The 20,165-nt window shown below is 47.3% G+C and overlaps 8 protein-coding genes across 8 annotated transcripts; 6 read left to right on the top strand and 2 right to left on the bottom strand.

The window, feature by feature from the left end:
• Window positions 1–1,042: 1,042 nt before the first annotated feature.
• Window positions 1,043–1,825, top strand: BJ212DRAFT_1474294 (uncharacterized protein; the record flags this gene model as incomplete). The annotated part of the gene is made up of 3 exons (XM_041339069.1): window positions 1,043–1,123; window positions 1,187–1,315; window positions 1,379–1,825. The coding sequence occupies 3 exons, from the start codon at window positions 1,043–1,045 to the stop codon at window positions 1,823–1,825; spliced, it is 657 nt and encodes a 218-aa protein (XP_041199959.1).
• Window positions 1,826–1,947: 122 nt separating this feature from the next.
• BJ212DRAFT_31146 (GTP-binding nuclear protein RAN) lies at window positions 1,948–3,291 on the bottom strand. The gene is made up of 7 exons (XM_041342886.1): window positions 3,117–3,291; window positions 2,933–2,970; window positions 2,840–2,876; window positions 2,509–2,768; window positions 2,325–2,452; window positions 2,171–2,270; window positions 1,948–2,112 (listed from the first exon to the last, which is right to left on the bottom strand). The coding sequence occupies exons 1-7, from the start codon at window positions 3,154–3,156 to the stop codon at window positions 2,071–2,073; spliced, it is 645 nt and encodes a 214-aa protein (XP_041199958.1). The 5' UTR covers window positions 3,157–3,291; the 3' UTR covers window positions 1,948–2,070.
• A 176-nt stretch (window positions 3,292–3,467) lies between these two features.
• On the top strand, window positions 3,468–3,626 carry BJ212DRAFT_1199470 (uncharacterized protein; the record flags this gene model as incomplete). Its single annotated transcript, XM_041329049.1, has 1 exon — window positions 3,468–3,626. A coding segment is annotated over one exon (159 nt), but the record flags the coding sequence as incomplete, so codon positions are not given.
• A 261-nt stretch (window positions 3,627–3,887) lies between these two features.
• Window positions 3,888–4,604, top strand: BJ212DRAFT_1257724 (Spc19-domain-containing protein; the record flags this gene model as incomplete). The annotated part of the gene is made up of 4 exons (XM_041329883.1): window positions 3,888–4,028; window positions 4,083–4,160; window positions 4,215–4,379; window positions 4,416–4,604. 4 exons carry the CDS (start codon window positions 3,888–3,890, stop codon window positions 4,602–4,604), a joined length of 573 nt encoding a protein of 190 aa, XP_041199956.1.
• Window positions 4,605–5,463: 859 nt separating this feature from the next.
• Window positions 5,464–7,536, top strand: BJ212DRAFT_31017 (uncharacterized protein). The gene is made up of 3 exons (XM_041342881.1): window positions 5,464–6,602; window positions 6,657–7,170; window positions 7,220–7,536. Exons 1-3 carry the CDS (start codon window positions 5,894–5,896, stop codon window positions 7,272–7,274), a joined length of 1,278 nt encoding a protein of 425 aa, XP_041199955.1. The 5' UTR covers window positions 5,464–5,893; the 3' UTR covers window positions 7,275–7,536.
• Window positions 7,537–7,794: 258 nt separating this feature from the next.
• Window positions 7,795–10,442, bottom strand: BJ212DRAFT_1474290 (uncharacterized protein; the record flags this gene model as incomplete). Its single annotated transcript, XM_041339068.1, has 8 exons — window positions 7,795–8,100; window positions 8,146–8,180; window positions 8,228–8,477; window positions 8,577–8,771; window positions 8,823–9,496; window positions 9,545–9,938; window positions 9,996–10,226; window positions 10,281–10,442. 8 exons carry the CDS (start codon window positions 10,440–10,442, stop codon window positions 7,795–7,797), a joined length of 2,247 nt encoding a protein of 748 aa, XP_041199954.1.
• Window positions 10,443–12,683: 2,241 nt separating this feature from the next.
• On the top strand, window positions 12,684–16,129 carry BJ212DRAFT_1572605 (MFS general substrate transporter). The gene is made up of 19 exons (XM_041342076.1): window positions 12,684–13,199; window positions 13,250–13,323; window positions 13,377–13,438; window positions 13,501–13,541; window positions 13,589–13,722; window positions 13,775–13,822; window positions 13,876–13,900; window positions 13,961–13,989; window positions 14,041–14,058; window positions 14,129–14,298; window positions 14,348–14,463; window positions 14,511–14,580; window positions 14,631–14,637; window positions 14,694–14,716; window positions 14,769–14,802; window positions 14,852–15,119; window positions 15,174–15,250; window positions 15,298–15,445; window positions 15,498–16,129. The coding sequence occupies exons 1-19, from the start codon at window positions 13,041–13,043 to the stop codon at window positions 15,831–15,833; spliced, it is 1,839 nt and encodes a 612-aa protein (XP_041199953.1). The 5' UTR covers window positions 12,684–13,040; the 3' UTR covers window positions 15,834–16,129.
• A 139-nt stretch (window positions 16,130–16,268) lies between these two features.
• Window positions 16,269–20,055, top strand: BJ212DRAFT_1310340 (Utp21 specific WD40 associated putative domain-containing protein). Its single transcript, XM_041333978.1, has 15 exons — window positions 16,269–16,642; window positions 16,707–16,807; window positions 16,857–16,977; window positions 17,113–17,164; window positions 17,215–17,444; window positions 17,497–17,675; window positions 17,726–17,912; window positions 17,966–18,201; window positions 18,250–18,501; window positions 18,557–18,751; window positions 18,804–18,991; window positions 19,041–19,144; window positions 19,196–19,341; window positions 19,388–19,595; window positions 19,651–20,055. Exons 1-15 carry the CDS (start codon window positions 16,354–16,356, stop codon window positions 19,971–19,973), a joined length of 2,811 nt encoding a protein of 936 aa, XP_041199952.1. The 5' UTR covers window positions 16,269–16,353; the 3' UTR covers window positions 19,974–20,055.
• Window positions 20,056–20,165: the final 110 nt, after the last annotated feature.

Genomic DNA, 20,165 nt, shown 5'->3' with positions numbered 1-20,165 from the left:
GTCCACAGATCATTTCAGGACCATGCACCGAAGATCACCGAAGCATTCGTGATATATATATCACCGTTGGCGCTCGGAATCCTCGGATCCTAGTAGTTGGCAGGCCTCTGCACAACCAGTTGAATGGTGGCAATAAAGGCTCAGACGCGCAAGCATACTGTCGTTACTGGTGCCAAAAATATTGCTTCGTTGGTTATCATCATGATAGGGCTATGAGTGTTTATCTAGGTCATTCTCTGCCAGTACAGCAATGAAGACCCTGAAAGTAGACCCTGGATTCTGTATGGCAGCCGCCAAGACCCGCCTTACGCTCACCAATGTGGCCAAGGGATCGACCATCGGTACAGCCCAGTTCCTAGGCTTCCTAGCAAGCGCCTACACGTGTCGTGCATGCTGCACGCCGGCCCGTCGTCATCATTTTCATTTGCTGTGTTTTCTCTCGTCATGCTAGCGTTCCAATTCTCATTCGAAGATCATTCTAAAAAATTATCCCGGCAATTGAGTTCAGCGGTCCATTTGGAGACACTCGCCGGCGTCTACGCGTGGTGCCACTGAGAGCTGGTATGAGCCCATATCATACACCGAAGGCGAGTTTTTGTCAAGTCCGTAAATCGCCGATTCATATTGAATTACACCTTATCGGCGGGAAGCTGGTGGGGTAGTAGCAATGCAATTGTTGCTTCGCGGTTCAACGTACGGTCTTTAATCGCTGTTTTTTTAGATCCACGGAGATATCTTGTAAATATTCGGAAGTTTGTGTGGTATGTTTCGCTGCGACAAAGCATGTGCCCCTGATCTGACAGCCCTCGGAGATTATAAATGCATGCGGGGTAAGTGGTTTTACATAGCGTCGGCGGGGGCGATACGACTCTGGAAGGAATTATAGCCTGAAAAATCGTGGTTGTCGATTATCCCCTTATGAGTCGTTCTTATCTGATCGATTTCTTTGTCAATTTCTTGTCTATAAAGATACAGATGAGGACCTCGATAGAGGGCCAACTGCCATTGCACACCAGTGCTCCGAGTCGTCACAATCATAGCAATGCGCTGCCGTGATCGTCGCTCCCCCGCACGCCGACTTCACACACAATATTCTTCCACTACAGGTCCCACTGCCAGCAAGGTGCGGGTGTCTCTGGCGTTCAACCTAATTCGAATGTCTAGTCATCAAGCTTACTGATTTCAGGTAACTTCTGCTGGTAGTGTCACCCGTCGGCAATCCGCGCAGCGTCGCAGCAGGGCTATCAATAGAGATCGAGAACTTGAAGAGGAGCGAGACGTTGGAGGTGAAGGTTCCGATGATCTCATTCATTGGGTATGTCAATTATCACTGCATCGATAACACGACTAATGATCTGATGGCCTTTCAATCAGCAAGATGGTGAGGCAATTATCAGATTCAAACGAGTGCTTCATCATGAAGACTCCGCAGCAAGTGAACTTTTGCCTCAAGCTGGTTTTAATCAATAAAAGTATACAGGATCGCCGGACGTCGACGAGGTGTGAACCCTCTGTCCACAGAGAAGGGAGGACAACGCATGATGTTACCGTGACCCCACGGGGAACGTGCGGCGATACGCCCCCCGTCGATTATGTGAGGGATTTCCTCAGCTCCTTGCGGCCCAACTTGGAGCACAAGATTCAGGACTTCAAGAAAATCGGCCTTGATTCAAAAACTACGTTGGATACCTTCATCCGATGGCAAGCATCCGAGCGGGAGGGCTGGATTTTTTCACAAAATCTGTACCTCCAACTTACTCCGTTAGAACTCAGTGGATTAATGCTGGGCATAGAGAAGTTGTCAGATGGGGGCAACGGGGCATGATCACAACTGTATTCTCAACAGTCTGTCGCAAGTTCTATTGCCACAACCTGTAGGAGAAGTAACCGTGTGTGCATTCCGAAAGCGCTCCATGAATGTGGGTAACTGCATTTGCACTAAGCAGGAAAAAGAGTTAAGAAAGAATGTATCGATTGGATTGGTGGCTGGTCGATGAGCGATTTAATATGAAAACCACAGTATGGATGGAACGGTCGTATCAAAGCGTAAGTATATGGTGATTCACGAGATTACAGGTCATCTTCCTCTTCCGGAAGGGGAACAGCCTCAGCCTGACAAAAGGTACGATTAAGCGATTAGCACTCCACAGACTGGAAAATAGTGACGTACCTTCTTCAACTCTTCCTCGTATTGTTTCATCAACTCAGGGTCAACGTGAGCCTCGGCAGGGGCAAGGGCGGGGGCCGCTACAAAGTCTAGGTCATGGTTACTGCAAGATGTTCATCAACGAGATCGAAGTAGCGTTAGTCGAGAATGGACTTACCCAACCAGCTTCCTTGCAAGCCACAGGAATGGTTTCTCGAAGTTGTAGTTAGATTTGGCAGAGATTTCAAAGTAAGGCAGGTTCTTTTTGCGGTTAAATGTGACAGCGCCGGTCTTCACTTTGCGCTCCTGAATTACATGATCGAGTCAAAAGTCGCTATAGAGAATACATGATCGTGACTGACCTTAACATCAACCTTGTTTCCGCACAGTACAATGGGAATGTTCTCGCAAACACGCTCAAGATCGCGGTGCCAATTTGGGACGTTCTTATAGGTGATTCTGGAAGTGACATCGAACATGATGATGCCACACTGGCCCTGGATGTAATATCCATCACGAAGACCACCAAACTTTTCCTGTCCAGCGGTATCCCAGACATTGAAACAGATCGTGCCGAAATTTGTGGAAAAGGAAAGTGGGTGGACTTCGACACCGAGAGTGGCTATACAAAGAGAGGATCAATAGGAACTGGATTATGATAGCTGCTCTGCGATTGTAAGGCGCATGACTTACCAATGTACTTCTTCTCGAATTCACCAGTAAGATGGCGCTAAGTATCGGGGAAATCAGATTGTGATCGCTGAGATGCGGAACTCTATTGCTCACCTTCACGAATGTGGTCTTGCCGGTACCACCATCACCGACTGAGTTTTTCCATCAAAGACGCGACAGATAGTGCAATACGAAGTACGCGATGTTTCGAGAGACATGCAAAATCAAGATCATCAAGAATGAGCCACACAGCATCAGCATCATGATCACTACGGGCAGGATGAGGACGAGTACTCACCAAGGACCAGCTTAAAGGTAGGAATCTGAGTCTGTGCCATGATAAGACTGTCGTTGTCAGAGAAAGAAAACGATGAACAAGAGTCGAAAGGACAGAAATCAGGAGATGAGATAAGGTTTGGTTGCCACTTTGACGGGAAATTGCCCGTATCTGGGAGCCGCTGAGTTGGCCGAACTAGATGTTCTCACGTTTGACGATTTGTACATCCAGCTTGAACCATGAAGATGAAAAATTATATCCAAGCCTCCACGACAAATCACTGAGAGTCAATTCAGAGTATTGAGAACATCAGAGTTTCATTGGATATACAAAGACTAGTTAATACAAGGATATGTATGCGTCATGGTTTGACCCGACCGTCAAAGCCACATAGTAGCAACCTTCCCGAAGGAAAGCGGGTACGGAAGATACAGGAATATGACGCCGCACCGTTACAAAAGCTCTACTCCCATCCTCCGCAACGAATCAATACCGCAAGGCAGACTCAGTCGCAAAAGATATAACGAGAGCGAACCAAGTAACGATGCTCAATCTCGTGAGCACCCCGAAGAGCGCCTTGCTCCATCAACCAGAAAGCAACAACGCCATGCAGAAGAATGAACCTCTGTGCTGTTAGCTGACGCTTCGGGCGGTTGAATGGACACTGAAGAAATTTTACAACACAATTTTACAGCTCATTATATACATATTTTTGAAACTCCGCCAGCCCCGACTCGCGTTTGCCGACGAGGCTCGCCGTTGACGCGACGTGGAGACTTGTTAAGATTCTCAATGTCAAGGTTGTCGATGTTACCGAGACCAAGGGAATCTGTGTTTACAAGTGGACTCGACCCATATCGTGGTGATGTCAATGTCGTTTGTCCGCCAAACCTGCGCGAGTGCGTCCTTGCTATGGAAGATTGCTGCGAAGAGGTGGGAGACTAGGTGCATATTATAACGCGCTACAGTTCACACCACCGTTATCAGGCATATGAAGCCCAACAGCTTCTTCGAAACGGGACATTCGATCTGCCCCGCATGCGCAAGGTCCTTGAAAGCCAAAGGGTAACACCATATTAGCTCTCCTTGCAAGCACACACCCCGTAACTCGTGTTACAGGTATTCCTTCTAATCGACGAAGGCACAGTGCACAGATATAAAACTGATCTTGCAGACGAGATCGAGCCTCAGATCAATGAACTTATCGACCGTGCAGAGAAAGGTCTCAACGCCCTGAATCGTCGAGAGGGCTTGATTCAAAGCAAGGTGCGCAATTCGCCTCTTGTCTTGCACATCATGACTTGACGTGTAAAGGTTGAGGTTGCACAGGCTATGCAGTCTAGAGTCGCAACGGCACCCACCTCAAATAAGCGTGAAGAAAGACGCCTTCAAATGCTTGCAAAGCAACGTCGGCGACTTGAAGATGAAGTGAAAGTCTTGGAATCGGAGATATTAGCATTGGTATGCACACTTCTTCAAGAAATAAGTCATATTGAACCAGACTTTTAGCAACATACAAAACCTAAGAGGACTTGATTCCACTGTGCCATTCACAGCTGCTCTCCGATAATAACGACATCCACACAGCTCTCAGTTTACAACCAATCTGGCCCACAATTCCCTTTTGTGGGCAGCTTCACGAGGCCGTTCGCTCCGCTCACGTCTGCAATTCTTCTCGTCTACTTGCAAACCTTCGCTGGGGTCCAATCGCATGGTATCTCCCCTTACCACCGCCTCTTGAAGGTGTAGTACGCGCACGTGTCCTTAGGTCGTCTACCAAGCTGGTACGACAAAAATGCAAGATGTGAACCAGGCAGAAGCAGGTTACCGAGCAGGAAAAATATTCTCCTTGTGGTGTAGGGACACTTGCTAATGTTTTCCGCATTTTATTGACATCTTCCGAAATATATCATGCCTCCGCACTGGGGGTTTGACTGCGCACTTGAGAAGGACGCATTCTCCAATGGAGTTCACCTGTCATGAGCAACAGGTTGACCTTTTCGAGATTGCGCGCTGGTGCTAGAGCATCCTCAGATAATGCGTATTGAAAACAATTAGCCTCTCATTTGTCACTATCAATCACTAGGTCACCAAGGTTCTTTCGGGAGCAGCCCACAGTGATCGCCAGTTGGTATCCCAAACGCCTGCCAAACTGTCAGATGTAAATAGGGGTAGAGATGAGGTTTGGAAACTTGTTACCCGTACTCAGAATACGAGCTGACGGCGGACTTGCAGTTTACCAGTTCGTCTTTGCGCTGACACATGCCCACTGTCTACCTATCTCTTTGCGCCGGACCAATGCTAGGATCACCACTTCGCCTCTGAGGTTTGTCAGGACTTTGCCTCCCTGAAGCATCAGATCTACCTTGGGCACATCAGAGCCCCGTTCTCAGACGTTGTATTTCACCTTTTTTCCTTTGGTGTCCCAGCGTTCTTGACGGTGGATGCCAGCTCAGTGTTTTCAACTGTGACCACTGCATCCGTCCAGACGATAAAAACTCGAGCCTTCCGATATCCTACCTGAGTGATCGATGTTCTGCATTGATTCGGGAATCCCCTCACCAGCAGGAACTTCGCCCCCTAAGAGTCGGATGCCGACAGCTACAGCATAGCCCGTCATATGCGAAAAGCATACGCGAATATAGCAAGGCACATGGGCACGTCTGCAGCCCGGTAGCGGCATATCTACGACTTGTCAGATTGCGGTCGTAGAAATAGGCTCCCGTATCAGATCCCAGCAAGTGGATTTCATTCTGGTCCGATGTTATGGAGTCGAAGTCAAAAACTGAGACTTGTATATGCGTGTTTGTATACGATATTCTCCTGGCACCCCTTCAATCTCCTTTACTTACCCTCACCATCGCATGATGTGGGAGCCAGAACTCCCGCGACCGTTACCTGCGTACTTCCTGCAAGAAGTATTTTCCACAGCACCAATTTACGACCTCATTTTATGCGATCTGAGCCCTCGCACCCTCGTATGGCTCTCGCGCACATGTTGTCGCGCACATGAGGCAGTAACTCACTTTATCTGCCGTGCGTACAACATCAACCGACACTTGTCTCGTTGTTTCCCGGATCCCCTTGCATTTCGGTCCCTCCAAGCACGCACCGGACTAGTCATTTCAGGCTCCAATACGTTGCAGTTCCTTGATAGGAGCTTTTATCCCGAATCAGATCTTGACCTCTACGCTCATCCTGGTCACGTTTACGAGGCGCTGGAGTGGCTCGAGTCTGTTGGGTATAAATTCCAACCTGAGGCGTGGAAACAACAACAACGGGACTGGCGTGATGAAGTTTCAGCTGACTGGGATGGTACAGCAAGAAGAATCACTGACCACGGAGAAATGACGATCGATTTTGAACCAGACATGGAGTACTCTGAGGTCGCAGGTGTTTACACCTTCACGCGCTCTGTAGCTATGGACACAGGGACCGTAGTGCTCAAGGTCCAAATCATTGCAACAAAGTGCAATCCTATCCAGACTATCACGCAATTTCATTCAAGTTTGTCAAATCGTCGCCTTTCTTTTGAACATATTTCTGACACTTTATTTGTAGCTTGCGTGATGAATATTATCACGTTCGATGCAGCTTATTCCTTTTACCCTGTTGCAACCTTCGAGGAGCGAATGGCTATCCAGATCCCCGGGTCGAATCGCTTGGATGTCGTTAAAAAGTATGTGCAGAGGGGTTGGAGAGTCTATGCAGTATTCGGGCCGGAACATGTCACTCACCCCCAACTATTTCTTTTAAACGAGAAGAGGTGGGTGGGTGATCGTCACTGTTGGTCCATTCCTCTGGACACTACAGGGGTCACGCCTCGTCCAGCATTGTCCCTATCCTCAGAACACTTCTCTTGGGACCCCTCGATCCAGAATGGCTGGATAATGGAGTGTGAAGGCGTTTCCGCCGTCACTCATGTACCAAGAATGCGCACTCATCTGGTCATGATCACCGTTTTCCGTTACAACTATAACTTTCCTGACGACAAACTTACCAAGGCAATCCGTAACTGGTCGCTTTCTCAGGGCCAACTTAACCACGCACAATTAACAAAACAGAACTGGATATGGTGCGTTCATGTCAACCCAGACTAGTGCATCGCATTCACACACGCGTAGGTTCGACGCTGAAATTCCAAGGTTCCGGGGGGTGCTGAGTTCTCATGAGCAGTAATGCTCGAAATGTACGAATTATTGGGGAAGATGTAACATCTGTTGTCGGGCATAAAACCTTCATGACAGCTGGCTACTGAATTTCAAAATGCCAACCTTGGGCTTTGTTGGTCGGGCATGAAGTGAAACTTTTGGTGTCGATCGTAGTGTCAAGACATTGGACCAGTCGGCTTTTGGTGAAATGATGAGCTCCAACCAGGTCGACAAAGGTCTGACAATTTTCAAGTGCTCAGCATCTGAGGCCACGCCCTCTTATGTAGTGGACTTTGTCCATTTCAATCCAAACCATTTCTTACATTCATACTCACGTCCTACGTATCTCGCAGAGTTATGAGCATTAAGTGGTAATTGGCTCGAGACGCGAGCATCGTTTGGTAGCAAATTCCTACTATTTTGTCGTTTTAGGTTTCTAATGATCTGATCATTTTTTAACCTCAGCGGCTAGAGCCCCTTTATATTTGTGCACGGATGATATTGCAGACACCCATGCAACCTATAATTCTCGGAGACACAGATCTGCACTAGATAATAAGCTCCTCCAATCTGTACAGCCCAACACCAAGTGCAATCTGTTGTTCTTGATGTTTACGTCTTTTTCTCCATTCGTTCGGAGTTTCCCTCGGCGTTCCCTCAGCCCTCTCCTTCACTATTCGGTTCTGAACTCTGGCGAAGGGTTCCAATGCCCCTCGAAGGTACCCCATACGTTCATGAAGTTCTATCTCGGGTTCTATATGCGACATGATATTCCGAAGCAGTTCATGCGATGGAGGGAATTGCAACAAGGAAACAAACGAAGCGTCCAGCAAGACTTGCAGAAAGGATATTGTCTGTAGAGTGTCAGGCTTCATCCTGGTTACTGGGCGCAAACATACCTTATCGTACGGCGGGGCCGCTCCGCCACGGTGTTCTATCGCAACATTCGATGCCACAGATTTTAAAAGGGTACGAATGTACCCTCGGTTCCACCAATCGTCCAGCCGTCCAACAATTCTAAGATTGAAATGAGATCTTGCGCATCTGGCAGGTGTTTTCTGATGGCCAGACGCAGTGCAGCAGGAGACGTTGGATATGAGACACACATCAGCATATAAGCCGATAGAGTTGGGGTCCAGGTCTTATTACTATCCACATCCATAACCTCCGGATCGGTCTGTGGCTTTTGCTGCTTATCAATAAGCGCCTTGGCTAGGGAGATCATTTCGTCCTTCGGATATATCAACTACCGAGTTGAACGACAGCATGATGCTTTCCTATTGCACGAGCTATTATTGGCTTTATCGAGCTAGAGACGGGAACCACCCACCCAGTCGTCGTGTTGTTTTAGTGCTGTGAGAAGCCTGCCTTCTACCATGCCTGCGCTGACGACGCAACTCTCAATCAAGTGCCGCGTGACACGCGGAGAGTACTGAGGCTTTTCAGTGTACTCCTTTGCAAAGAAGAGGGCTAAAAGCTCTTTGACAAAACCATAGCCATAAAGAGCTTCCGACGCAGCTCCGTCCTATTAACAAACTTGGCATCAGAAACTCCGATTGAGACTGTAACTGCGCACCGGCGTCGAGATTGACAATGCATTACTTGAGGATGATTCACTGGCTGAGGTGTGCTCCTTGACCCATCTGAAAAATGCTTCATCCGCCTTATGGGGTTCATTGTGCTGCAAATGATTCGCCATGTCGATAAGCAGTATGGATCTAGGATCATTGTCCGCTAGCGTTTCAGCTTTAGGATTCGGTGCTAGCCATTGAGAAGTTGCGGGGGTTTTTCCGATCGCACCAGCAATGGTGGATTTCAAGTTCGGATCCAGGGGAACGATGTAAACTACCGAACGATATGGAGACTCGGAGGTCGACGAGGCGGTCCGTGAGACATTTGCAGGGCACAACGTTAATAATACTTGCCCTGCATCTGCGAGCAGTAAGCTCATATTAATGCCCAGTTTGATACTCGGCGCAAGAGCGGATGGGATTGGGACAGCATGCGATGCAATAACTACACCGTAGCGCATGTCCCAGAGAAGGATTGATATCTCTGACGATGGCGTACCGGTCATAGTGGCGAGGAGAACCAGCGAGGAACCCACTGAAAGGAGACACATGCCGCATCCAAAAGAATGACCATTCAAACGCGATGATTGAGCCAGAGCTAATGTCTCGCCAATCTGTGTTACAGATGTTGTTAGACTGTTTACCTCGAGCTGGTAAGCAGCCCAAGTATGAGATTCATCTTGATGATGTGAGAAATCTTCAAACCAGAATAGACACACAAGCTCACTTATGTAGCTCAACACCCCACAGGGACTACATGAAAGGGCGATAACGTGGTGTTGTATTTTCCGCCCTGAGACTCCATGGGAGGTCGAAACCTGGTTTTTGCCGATGATGGTTATATCCTTGCCAGTGACAGATACAATGGATAGAAGCAGTGTGGAGTCAGAGCTCGAGCAGAACACTATTACAGTGTCTGGGAGATTTTCATGAGGCGGCAGAAAAGTACATGACGTGCCAGGGAAGAAAAACACGTCCAGGAAATTTTGTTGATGCGGACATATGAGAGTGGACTGGATGTTCAACTCATTATCTGCGACGCTGATATCACCAGTAGAAGATACGAGTAAAATCTTTGAACTTTTATCGTCTGAGTAGATATGCGTGACTTCGTGAGGCAGCTAACGATTGCGTCAGTGTAGAACATGACTTGGGTTGTTTTCATGAGTAAGACGCACCACAATTTCGTGTTTGTCACTTTTGTCTAAGGTGCCACCTAAGATTTTCTGCTTCATAATCCATACTGTCCGATTCCTGTTCTTCACAGCAACCTCCGGTGCAGAAGAGATGAGTGCATAAGTTGTACATACGCGCCCATCACCCTCTGGCGTACACCGGCTGCTTGCAGGTCCGGAGAATGCGACATTAGATCCACAGGTGTGCGAGGCCACTGTATGAAGTTCAGATAGCTGAAAACAGAAAATCTCCATCAACGCGTCTCTGCAGGAGTCCGGAAAACTCACATCAATGATATGTATGCCTTCTGCCTGGACGGTCACTGTTGCATGTCCAGGGAAATCACGGCTGTATGACGCATATGTAGGATTGTGTACTTTGTCGTGCCTTGTCTTCGTTGAAATAGGGTAGCTCGATACTTGGAACGGCTCTCCAATGAGTGAGCTCATCGAGGTCTGTGAAGAAGATCAGTTGTCTCCAGAGGTGTCCGGGGAGCCATCCATCCGGGGTCTCGGCAAAGTATTCTCATAAACGGCAACTCCTTTTCAATCAGATTCACTTACATAATGCAACATCTTTCTTTTCATTGGTCCGTTAATATCTCCTAGCGGGACCCCAGCTGCTCCCTATCCTGCTGCATGCCCTTCAAATCACCCATCCTATGGTCTTAAATGTTGCACCTCACAAACCCGTATCACACACCTTATGTCCGTCGGTAGTGACACAAGCGGCCCTGGATCCCGAATTAGAGGGTTCCAGACAGCCCAGACCGACGACAAACCTCAAACCAACGTTTGGTTTTCCTAAACAAGCACTGGTTGATTGCGGACCGACAAAGTGATTCCCTAGCCAGACCTTAATAGACGAAGGAAGATAGTTATTCCTTCCAATAGGTTCCAGTCAATATCAACTAAGCAGTGCATCAAGGTTTAACGATGAAAGACACGTGGTTCCAGAACTAAATCACAAGTTCTGGCTATCATAACGCTATCGAATCGTGAACAACAGTAAGTCCTTCTATATATATGCATGTACCCTAGGGATAGGCGGTTATTTTGCCAGCTTGACTCAGTTGGTAATACTAATCTGATTGCCCCGCGTACTAGTACTTGGAGTTTTGAGTATCGTGCCGTGCCACAGTCTGGACCCCCTGCCAATGCTAGTGACCCGGCTGGTGCTGCGATTTTGTTCTTTCGGTCGCAGATCTCCTGCTACGTCGGAAACATCTCACTCGCTATGGGTGGTGGTTTCAAGAGAATCGTTGGAGAAGCCCTGGAGATTATTGCAACTGCCTCAGCGCTGAATGTTTAACAGCTGGGGCTTCCGGTGAAATTGACATGCAGTCATTTGACCACCGATGGTTGAATCATCGGGTGACCTGACACAGCACCAAGATTCCAGCAGCGACTCTAACGTCGAACGGCCAAGAGCGATAGCCGTCACATGCCAGGAAATCATCGACAACGGTTGCAGTGTCCCTTGCCAGCTTGTACTGCTATCCTCCCCTGCCTTTGGATTCGCATGCATTAAACTCCACAAACGCCAGGGTCGTGCTGAGATCGAGCTCTGCACCCTTCCCCTATTCGAGTACCTTCACAAAACAGTCTGTGGACGTGTTTGCCGTGGTCCCCAGCTCCTGCATATTTATCGCATATTTCCTTCATCCTGGACCAAGTACGAGTTTAGTGCTTATTGCACCTGTATGACTTCCAGTCGTCCATCCAGGCTCCATGCGGAGATACATCTTCCAATACGTCCGATGTATATTCTAACTTCTATTAGACGGAATAGCTATCTTCTTTCGTCTATAAAGGGTTGTCTAGGGGAGACTAATTTCAAGCGTACTAGTTAACGGGAGGAGGACGCTCGATGTCATTCTGCCATTCTCCCTGCGCATCGCAACAATGAATCATGCCATCATACTCCTGCTTCCGCACTGGCGTTGTGGTCGATGGCACAGTACGTGGTTCGTTACTGGCTTTACCAGTATCCATGGGCTATTGGGTGCTTTTGGAGGCTGAACGACGTTCACTGCTGCTTAAGCCACAGAGACCTTTGAATAGATTTGGAACCGTCACAAAACTCAAAATGGCATGGAGTTAAAAATACATGGCATTCCAGTCAACCAGAACCAGGTCTTATATTTCCATGACCAGTCTGTTAACATAAATGCTCATTGATAGAGTCCCGCAGAGTTTCAGCAGTTCGCCAATCTACAAGTCACCACAATACGTTTGGCTGGCCACGACTCGAGCACCAGGCCCTGTTGTTGGTATGGTATCAGCGCAACGTGGATATGTGCGTCTGGAATCGGGTTTCGGACGCAGATTTACTACGATGCAGAAATATCTAATCGACGGCTTGCCTCATTAAACAGACAGTCTACAGAAAATGTGGTAGGTCCATTTAATGAGCTTAAAGACTCCGAGGAGCTGGTTTGCGATAATTAACGTGAGAGTTCTCCCGAAACATCAAAGGCACTGATTTTATCGGTGCGCAGCCTCAGACAAGTATGGAAGATTCCAAAACGGTAAAAAAAATGAAAGAGTGCCCCCACAGAATGGACACAGAGGTCTGTCCGTGGAAGAATTCGTGTCCGATGTCCCGAAGCTAATTATAACTCCGAATGTCTGACAAAGACCTGACATGCAGTGGTGCGTGTCGAGCGGATGAATCTTACCCCTAGACTTTGCCGGGCACGGAACTGAACATTTTTACGCGAATCACGCTGCACGGAGTGCCATAAATAAGCGTATTATGGCTTTCCTTGGCATATGTAGGATTTTCTTTACTATCTTTGGCCAAACTTTGACCAATCCTGGTGAATCATCTACAAGAACCTGAGTCAGCGAAATCGTTTTGCTCAGTGCGCGAACACGGCATCTCGGAGCAAGGCTCGGCACAGTTCGAGCACACCTCTACCCTTAAGTATTACACACAGACGTCCAGAGATATGAACCCACTTCCCTTGTACCCATCCCCCGTTGGCGCTGTCAGTCCGTTCTTGAAATTTACTCGCTGCCCTCGAGTGACGAGACTCTCACAAAATGACAACGATGGCGGAGCCGTCATCTCCAGTTCAAGAGGCGAAAGAGAAGCCAGGTGCATCGTGGAAAAAAGATGAAGAGCATGTCGTCCCAAAAAATCGAATAGGCATTGTATTCTTCGGTTTGATGTGCAGTGTATTCTTGGCGGCTTTAGATCAAGTAAGCAAATTGTTATGTTGTTCGTAAAAATCTAACTCACGTTTCACAAGACTATTGTAGCCACCGCCCTGCCCACAATCGTAGCGGAGCTTGGAGGGGGGCAAAACTACAGTTGGGTAGGAAGGTTCGTATATGTAAATTAGCGTCGGTGTCACACTCTAACGTCTTTTCATACAGTGCGTACATGTTGGCGTCCGCTTCTTTAGGCCCGCTATACGGCAAGCTATCTGACATTGTAGGCTAGTGTCATTTCAGTGCATGCTCACATACATCGTTGGAAATTAACGATTGAGATCCGCAGGCCGCAAACCCATACTATACGGATCCATCATCATATTTTTAGTATGTTCACAGCACATGGGTCCTATTCATCTGACATCATAAGTCAGATTGGTTCAGCGTTGTGTGGCGCAGCACAGACTATGACATGGTTGATTGTCTGTCGTGCCGTACAAGGAATCGGCGGCGGGGGCATCATGCAACTCGTACAGATCACCATATCCGACATCGTGTCATTGCAAGAGTGAGTATTTGTTAGCAACGCTGGTTCATTTTTTATTTTGTTTATTTTTCAGCCGAGGCAAGTATGGTGGCTTCATCGGTGCCACCTGGGGCATAGCAAGGTAAGATCGTCTCGTCAAGTTCTCAAAGTTTAAAACCTTATCTATTTTTTCAGCGTTATCGGACCGTTGCTCGGCGGTGTAAGGTCCCCCGCATCTTCTGAAGAAATCTGAGAATTGATGACGTTTTCTGCATTCTAGGTTTTTACCGATCATGTAACTTGGAGGTGGTGAGTATTCGCACTCTGTTGTTGATCGAGATCTCAATCGAGGCGTATCAGGTGCTTCTGGATCAATTTGTGCGTTTGATATGTATTTCCAATGTTTGTGGTGAGATCAGAGGCTCATTATTAATACGTCCTTGGACAGACCGACTGGCGGCTTAGCTGGGGCACTTTTATTCTTCTTCCTAAATTTAAATCCCCATCAAGGAAGACCATTCCGCGACCATATCCGGGAATTTGATTTCGTTGGGCTTTTCGTGATTATTGTAGGTGTCGTTTGCCTGCTTATAGGTTTCAACTCGAGCGAAACGACATGTAATGTTATCTTTTCTGTTCTAAAGAACCAAGTCTTACTGGTCTTTAGGGCAAAGTGCCGAAACTATTGCTCTCCTTGCTGTGGGAGGCACGTTGTTAATCCTTGCCGGCGTTAATGAGATATATACGAAGCGGTCCCCCATCATCCCTCCTCGTCTTTTCAAGGTGAGTTGTCGAGGAAGCTGTTCATGTTGTCTCTCATGGTTTGCTAGACACGTACAACTGGCTTGATAATGGTTTCTGTATTTTTGCATGCTGTGGTATTCTTCACAGGTACGTCATGTACGCAAATCTGTCTTGGGTCTTGTTAATCACTCATATGACTATTCCAGGTTCATAGTGAGTATTTTGTAGACAGAGTTTGCACACACCCTCATGTGGTTTTCGTTTTCTAGCTACCTTCCAATGTATTACCAAGGTAGATCTGTCTTACAGCCTTCGGGTATGCACTTTACTGAGCTCAACACCAGTTCTTGGCGCATCGGCAACCGGCTCTGGCGTTAAGTGAGTATTTGAATATGTGTCATTGTTTCCAGGTTGCCAATATGCGCAGAATGCTGCCTTATTCGTTAGGCAGTTCGCTCATGTCAGCAGTTTCTGGAATAATTGTGACCCGGACGGGATCCTACCGTCCCGTCATGTGGTGCGGATGGACTGTCATGACACTTGGTTGGGGTCTCATGATCATGCTGTCCAGTACGAGTACTAGGTATGTGTATAATGATTGCCGAAGTCAGGTGATCACTATAGCTTTTTTATACAGTGCAGAGAAGGAAATCTACCCCTTTATCACAGCGCTTGGCATCGGTTGCTTGTTCCAGGTGAGTTTACTATATCATCATAACAATCCACACTCATCATCGCCTCTGTGGTAGACCCCGCTTATTGGCATACAGGCGGCCATGCCCATCAAGGATATGGCTACCAGTACAAGTGCTTTTGTGTTCCTCCGGTGAGTGACTCTACAATGTGCATTTCATGGTACTCATTGGTCTTCAGAACTCTTGGGGGTACGATAGGTATTACAATCGGGGAAGCTATCATTTCCAGTGTCCTCCAGCAGAAATTGCGGGGCATCCAGGGCCTCACCATCGACACTTCTGCAGCGGCTTTGAATGATAGCGTCAGGCAGATTTCTTCCATTTCTGTCAGAAACAATTTTATGATCTCGATTCTGGCTTACTTACCGATCTTACCAGAACCCAACAGTGCGTAATGAGGTCATGTATGCTTACTCGCGGTCTATCAGCACGGTTTGGTTGGTCAACGTGCCACTAGTTGCGTTCGGTCTCTTTCTAGTTCTCTTTATTCGTGGTTACACACTCGAGCGCACTGTTATCCGCAGCGGTGAGAAGAAGCTAGGAGACATTGAGCAAGGTGCTGCTCAAGCGACGATAGAAGAAGAATCACGAGTCGTGGAGTCCGAATCTTTGGAGAGCGAGAAGAGACAAGCTTCCCGTGATGACGCCTCTGAACGCACACGAACAAACATGGCAGAGGACACTACTAGTATCAAGCAGAAGACGGAAGCATAGAGTGAGGGACATCCGATACCCCTGTCTCGGGCCTGGAAGTGGACGAACAGGCGATACCTGATTATACCTTATCAATGGTGGCCTCGGGCGATGCATGTCACTTAATGGCTCGCATAGAAATGATTTGAAACTAAATTATGTAGCTTGTAAATGGACTAGAGTATCGTATGTACTTCTCTCACTTACGAATCCATGCTAATGGTGTAATATACTCATGACTCAAGACGTCCGTCCTTCGTGTGCACTGGTAACAATGATCTGGATCATGCTGTGAATGGAATAAAAGTTCAGTGAACCGCAACCTGGGTGAAACACCCACGGAGCAAAGCTGCATGGTCTGACTTCTGACTATATACTATTACTGCATCGGCGTTTATATTTAGCAAGTATAAAATTATAACTCTACATCGCAGGTCACGTGAGATGATTTTTCGAAGTAGCGATACATTTTTGCGATCGTTCACTCTCGTCGGTCTTTTCTCCATTTACTACTAGTCTAGCGCAGGCGATCAGGGTGTCCATGGCCACTCAGAACGCCGAAGATGTTGACATGATAGAAGCTCGCCCTCGCAAAAGGATTCGCAACAGCACAAAACGCAAACGTGCGACGAGTCCCACTCGCCTGCCTAGAGTGCCTCTATTGTTTGCGCCGTTCCGCGCTTTAGGTCTAATCACAAACCACATACCATTCTATATGCAAACCCGTTCTTACAAGGATGCAACCGAGGGACCCCGGATACACATTTTAACCTGTCTCGGCAGATCATGGGCGTTATGGGAGGGGGGTAAGATGGGCCTGTTATTTGTTGGTGAGTTATTAGTATATCTTAGGATCAGAAGTCATGTCTGATTTTCCTGTGTAATGGTGCACAGGTCCGGAAGTTCAAGACCCCATTTCATGCCTAGTTATGGATGGTGATGCTGTTTGGGCAGCGTCTGGTGTACATGTAATCAAATATCTCCGAGGAAAAGAGGTAGGAGCTTTCAGATATTCCACGTACTTTGTTGTTGACTCAGTTACAGGTTTTACGCGTGTCGAATCCGCTCCAGACACCTTTAGCATTTGTCATTCTATTTGGCTCTCAGTTACTTGCATTGACGGAAGGTGGTAGGCGGATGCTAATATGGGAGGTATCAACTAATGGTGTGCTCTCTGTTCGATTACTTCGAGTGTTTGTCTCATCATTAATCCAGAACGAACCCTATCTGCAACTATTCAGTTTGATATTGGGTTTACTGCTACATCAATTCTCCATCCTGCTACATATCTGAATAAAAGTTCTAGTTGCTAGCAGTGAGGGCGATATGCAACTTTGGAACATCCGTACACAGTGAGTTGAATATCTGCAATCCACTACTTGAATTCAACTGGCTACTACAGGACCTGTATACACAAATTTTTTAATTCTCAATTGTGCACATTACCCACTCAGCAGCATATGAACTCATTGTCGAGTCCCATCACGGCGTTAACGCAGTCCCCTGCTATTGACGTGGTCGGTGTTGGTTTTATGTCAGGAGAAATATCTGTGTACGACGTTCGTGCTGATGAACGGCTCATGAGAATGTACATGGATAATGGGGGAATCAAAGCTTTATCTTTTCGGAGTGGTATGTTGCTGCAGACATGAGCAAATTAAATTCTGATCTCGCTGCATACAAGATGGTCACTCGATTCTGGCATCCGCCTCGTCATCTGGACATATAGCTCTCTGGGACCTGGATTCTGGTGGTCGGCTTCTGCATCTCATCCGGGGTGCACATGATGGTGCTGTTAGTGCACTTGAGTGGGTCCCTGGACAGCCTGTCCTCGTCAGCTCAGGTGAGGATAACAGCGTCAAGGTAGTTATGAGAACAAGAAGGTCTGTTTATCACTGATGATCGTTAAATAGCAATGGTTGTACGAATCCCCCACCGCTGTTCCTCGACTCCTGAAATTCAGATCTGGTCATCACGCACCCCCGCATCTCATTCGGTTTTATGGTGAAGATGGTAAACAATTGCTATCTGCGTCGGCAGACCGTACCTTGCGGTATGTTTCTGTTGTTCGAGACTCGAGGTCATACGAGATGTCGCAAGGTAGGTGTCGAGTAGAGAATGGTGTTATTGATGGCTAACCTGAATCTGTTCAGGATCTCTCGCACGGAAAGCTACGACTCTATCAAAACCCCTTGCTTCATTGAAATTCCCTCCCATCACTTCTATTTCTTGTTCGTCGACACGATCCAAGGACTGGGATGACGTTCTGACTGCACATGCTGACGAGATGTGTGTACGGTCTTGGACAGTGTTCAACAAGCGCGTTGGAAAGCACACGTTCAACTCCGCTGAAAGTTCCAAAAGGAAATCTCCCTCAGGTGTTGTAAAGGTACGTCGTCTTTCTTGCTTTATTCTGTATTCTAATCCTGTAATTTAGTGTGTCTGTGTTACTGCTTGCGGAAACTTCGGTCTTGCGGGATCTTCAACCGGAGAGATACACATGTGGAACATGCAGTCTGGGTTGAAGCGAAAGTCGTTCAAGGTTGGACCCTGCCCTCAAGCCGTAATTGATCGCCTTGAGCTTTCGTCCATGACGAAACAAAAAACCAGCGAGCGTAGTATTACTGGCCTAGCTTCAGATGCTCTGAACCGCGCAGTTATTGCCACTACTTCAGATGGCACTATGAATGTGAGAATTCTTGCTGCTTCCGCCGCTCTCAGCTTACAACGACTGATGATTACAGTTCTTTAACTTCCACGCTTGTACTCTGGACCAAGTGGTGGTTTTGCCAACTCCAGTTAGTTCGATAATGTTACAACGAGACTCTGGATTACTTGCAGTCGTCTGCGATGATATGGTTGTTCGAATCATTGATATCGAGACTCGTAGAATCGTCAGAGAACTGGCATGTGGCGTCCACGGTCGAATACTTGATATAGTGGGTTGCGGACATTGTATTGAACTTCAGAACTTTGCTGAAGCAGTAACAGGCGTTTTCGTCAGATTCACGCTGGATAGTAGTCGCATCGTTGGACTCTGTGATACGGACATTCGATATACCTACTGGTCAGCTAATAAACGCATTCCGCACACCTAGTGTCGCGACGAGCATTGCGTTCTCGCCGACAAATGACTTTCTGGCCACCACACACGTCGACAGTGTTGGCATTTTCCTTTGGTAAGATACTACGTATCAACTTCTTATCTCAGTTGATAACACTGAATAGGGCAAATCGATCTCAATACTCGGAGGTTGCATTCCGTGCAATTTCAGAAGATAATATTGCTGAAGTTGCGCTTCCTTCGATGCAAGGGTCTGAAGAAGATGAAGGTGAATTATTTGTCCATTTGGTTTTATGCATAATTGCTGACTTATATACAGCATTAGAAGCTTTGGAATCACTGGGGGTGGAAGATAAGCCCACAGACGTCTTCTCTACACCGTCTCAATTAGATGGAGACCTTGTGACATTAACGTTACTCCCTCGCGCACGTTGGCAGACACTACTGAATCTGGAGGTCATACAGGTTCGTATTCGTCTCTTGTTTTACGCTAGGATTAACTGTTTTGCAGCAACGGAATAAACCAAAAGAGCCGCCGAAGAAGCCCGAACATGCCCCGTTTTTCTTACCTACGTTACCGGGCGTCGAGCATCGGTTTGCGATCGAGGAGAAGAAGCAAGAGACACAGGAAAAACACACTCGCAGACTCGACAAAATCGCTGCGAACTCGCGAAGCACGTTACAAAAGTTACTAGTCGAGTCAGATAAAAATAACGGCTGTATGATTCTTTCCGTTCGCGATTTGTTCGTGCTGATAACCAAGGCTTCTTTCAGCGGATGATGCGTTGTTTAACTACATCAAGAGCCTCTCGCCGGCAGCAATTGATTTGGAGTTGCGCTCGTTAGTCTCGTTCAACAGCCTCCAGCAATTTCTTCGCGCCATCAAGCGACGCCTGCAGTCGCACCTTGACTTTGAAGCTGTGCAAGCACTACAAAATGTCGTCCTGCGAATCCATGCAGACGTGATTATCGAAAATGAGGATCTGCGGGCTGAGTTAGAGGAGCTCCTGCAAGTCCAGAAGAAAGAGAGTGGGCGAGTGTTGGATTTACTGGCTTCGTCACTCGGCACACTTGGTTTTGTTCGGGATACACAATAGACAATATTAATGTCCCCTAACTACAAGTACACAAAAACAACAAGAGGCAGCGAATTGTACCACTTTGACAGAAAAAAAAGGTGCTTGCAAAGATCCACAGTCGATTTGATGTTACGTAAATGTAGACGCGCACGTGCCTGTATCGCGAACGCGTCTCCATCTGTTGATCATAATCGGATGCCACGTTTGGTC

Source organism: Suillus subaureus (genome assembly GCF_016647635.1).
Source record: "Suillus subaureus strain MN1 chromosome Unknown BJ212scaffold_1, whole genome shotgun sequence".
NCBI lineage: Eukaryota > Fungi > Basidiomycota > Agaricomycetes > Boletales > Suillaceae > Suillus > Suillus subaureus.
This window is presented reverse-complemented; position numbering and strand designations above follow the sequence as displayed.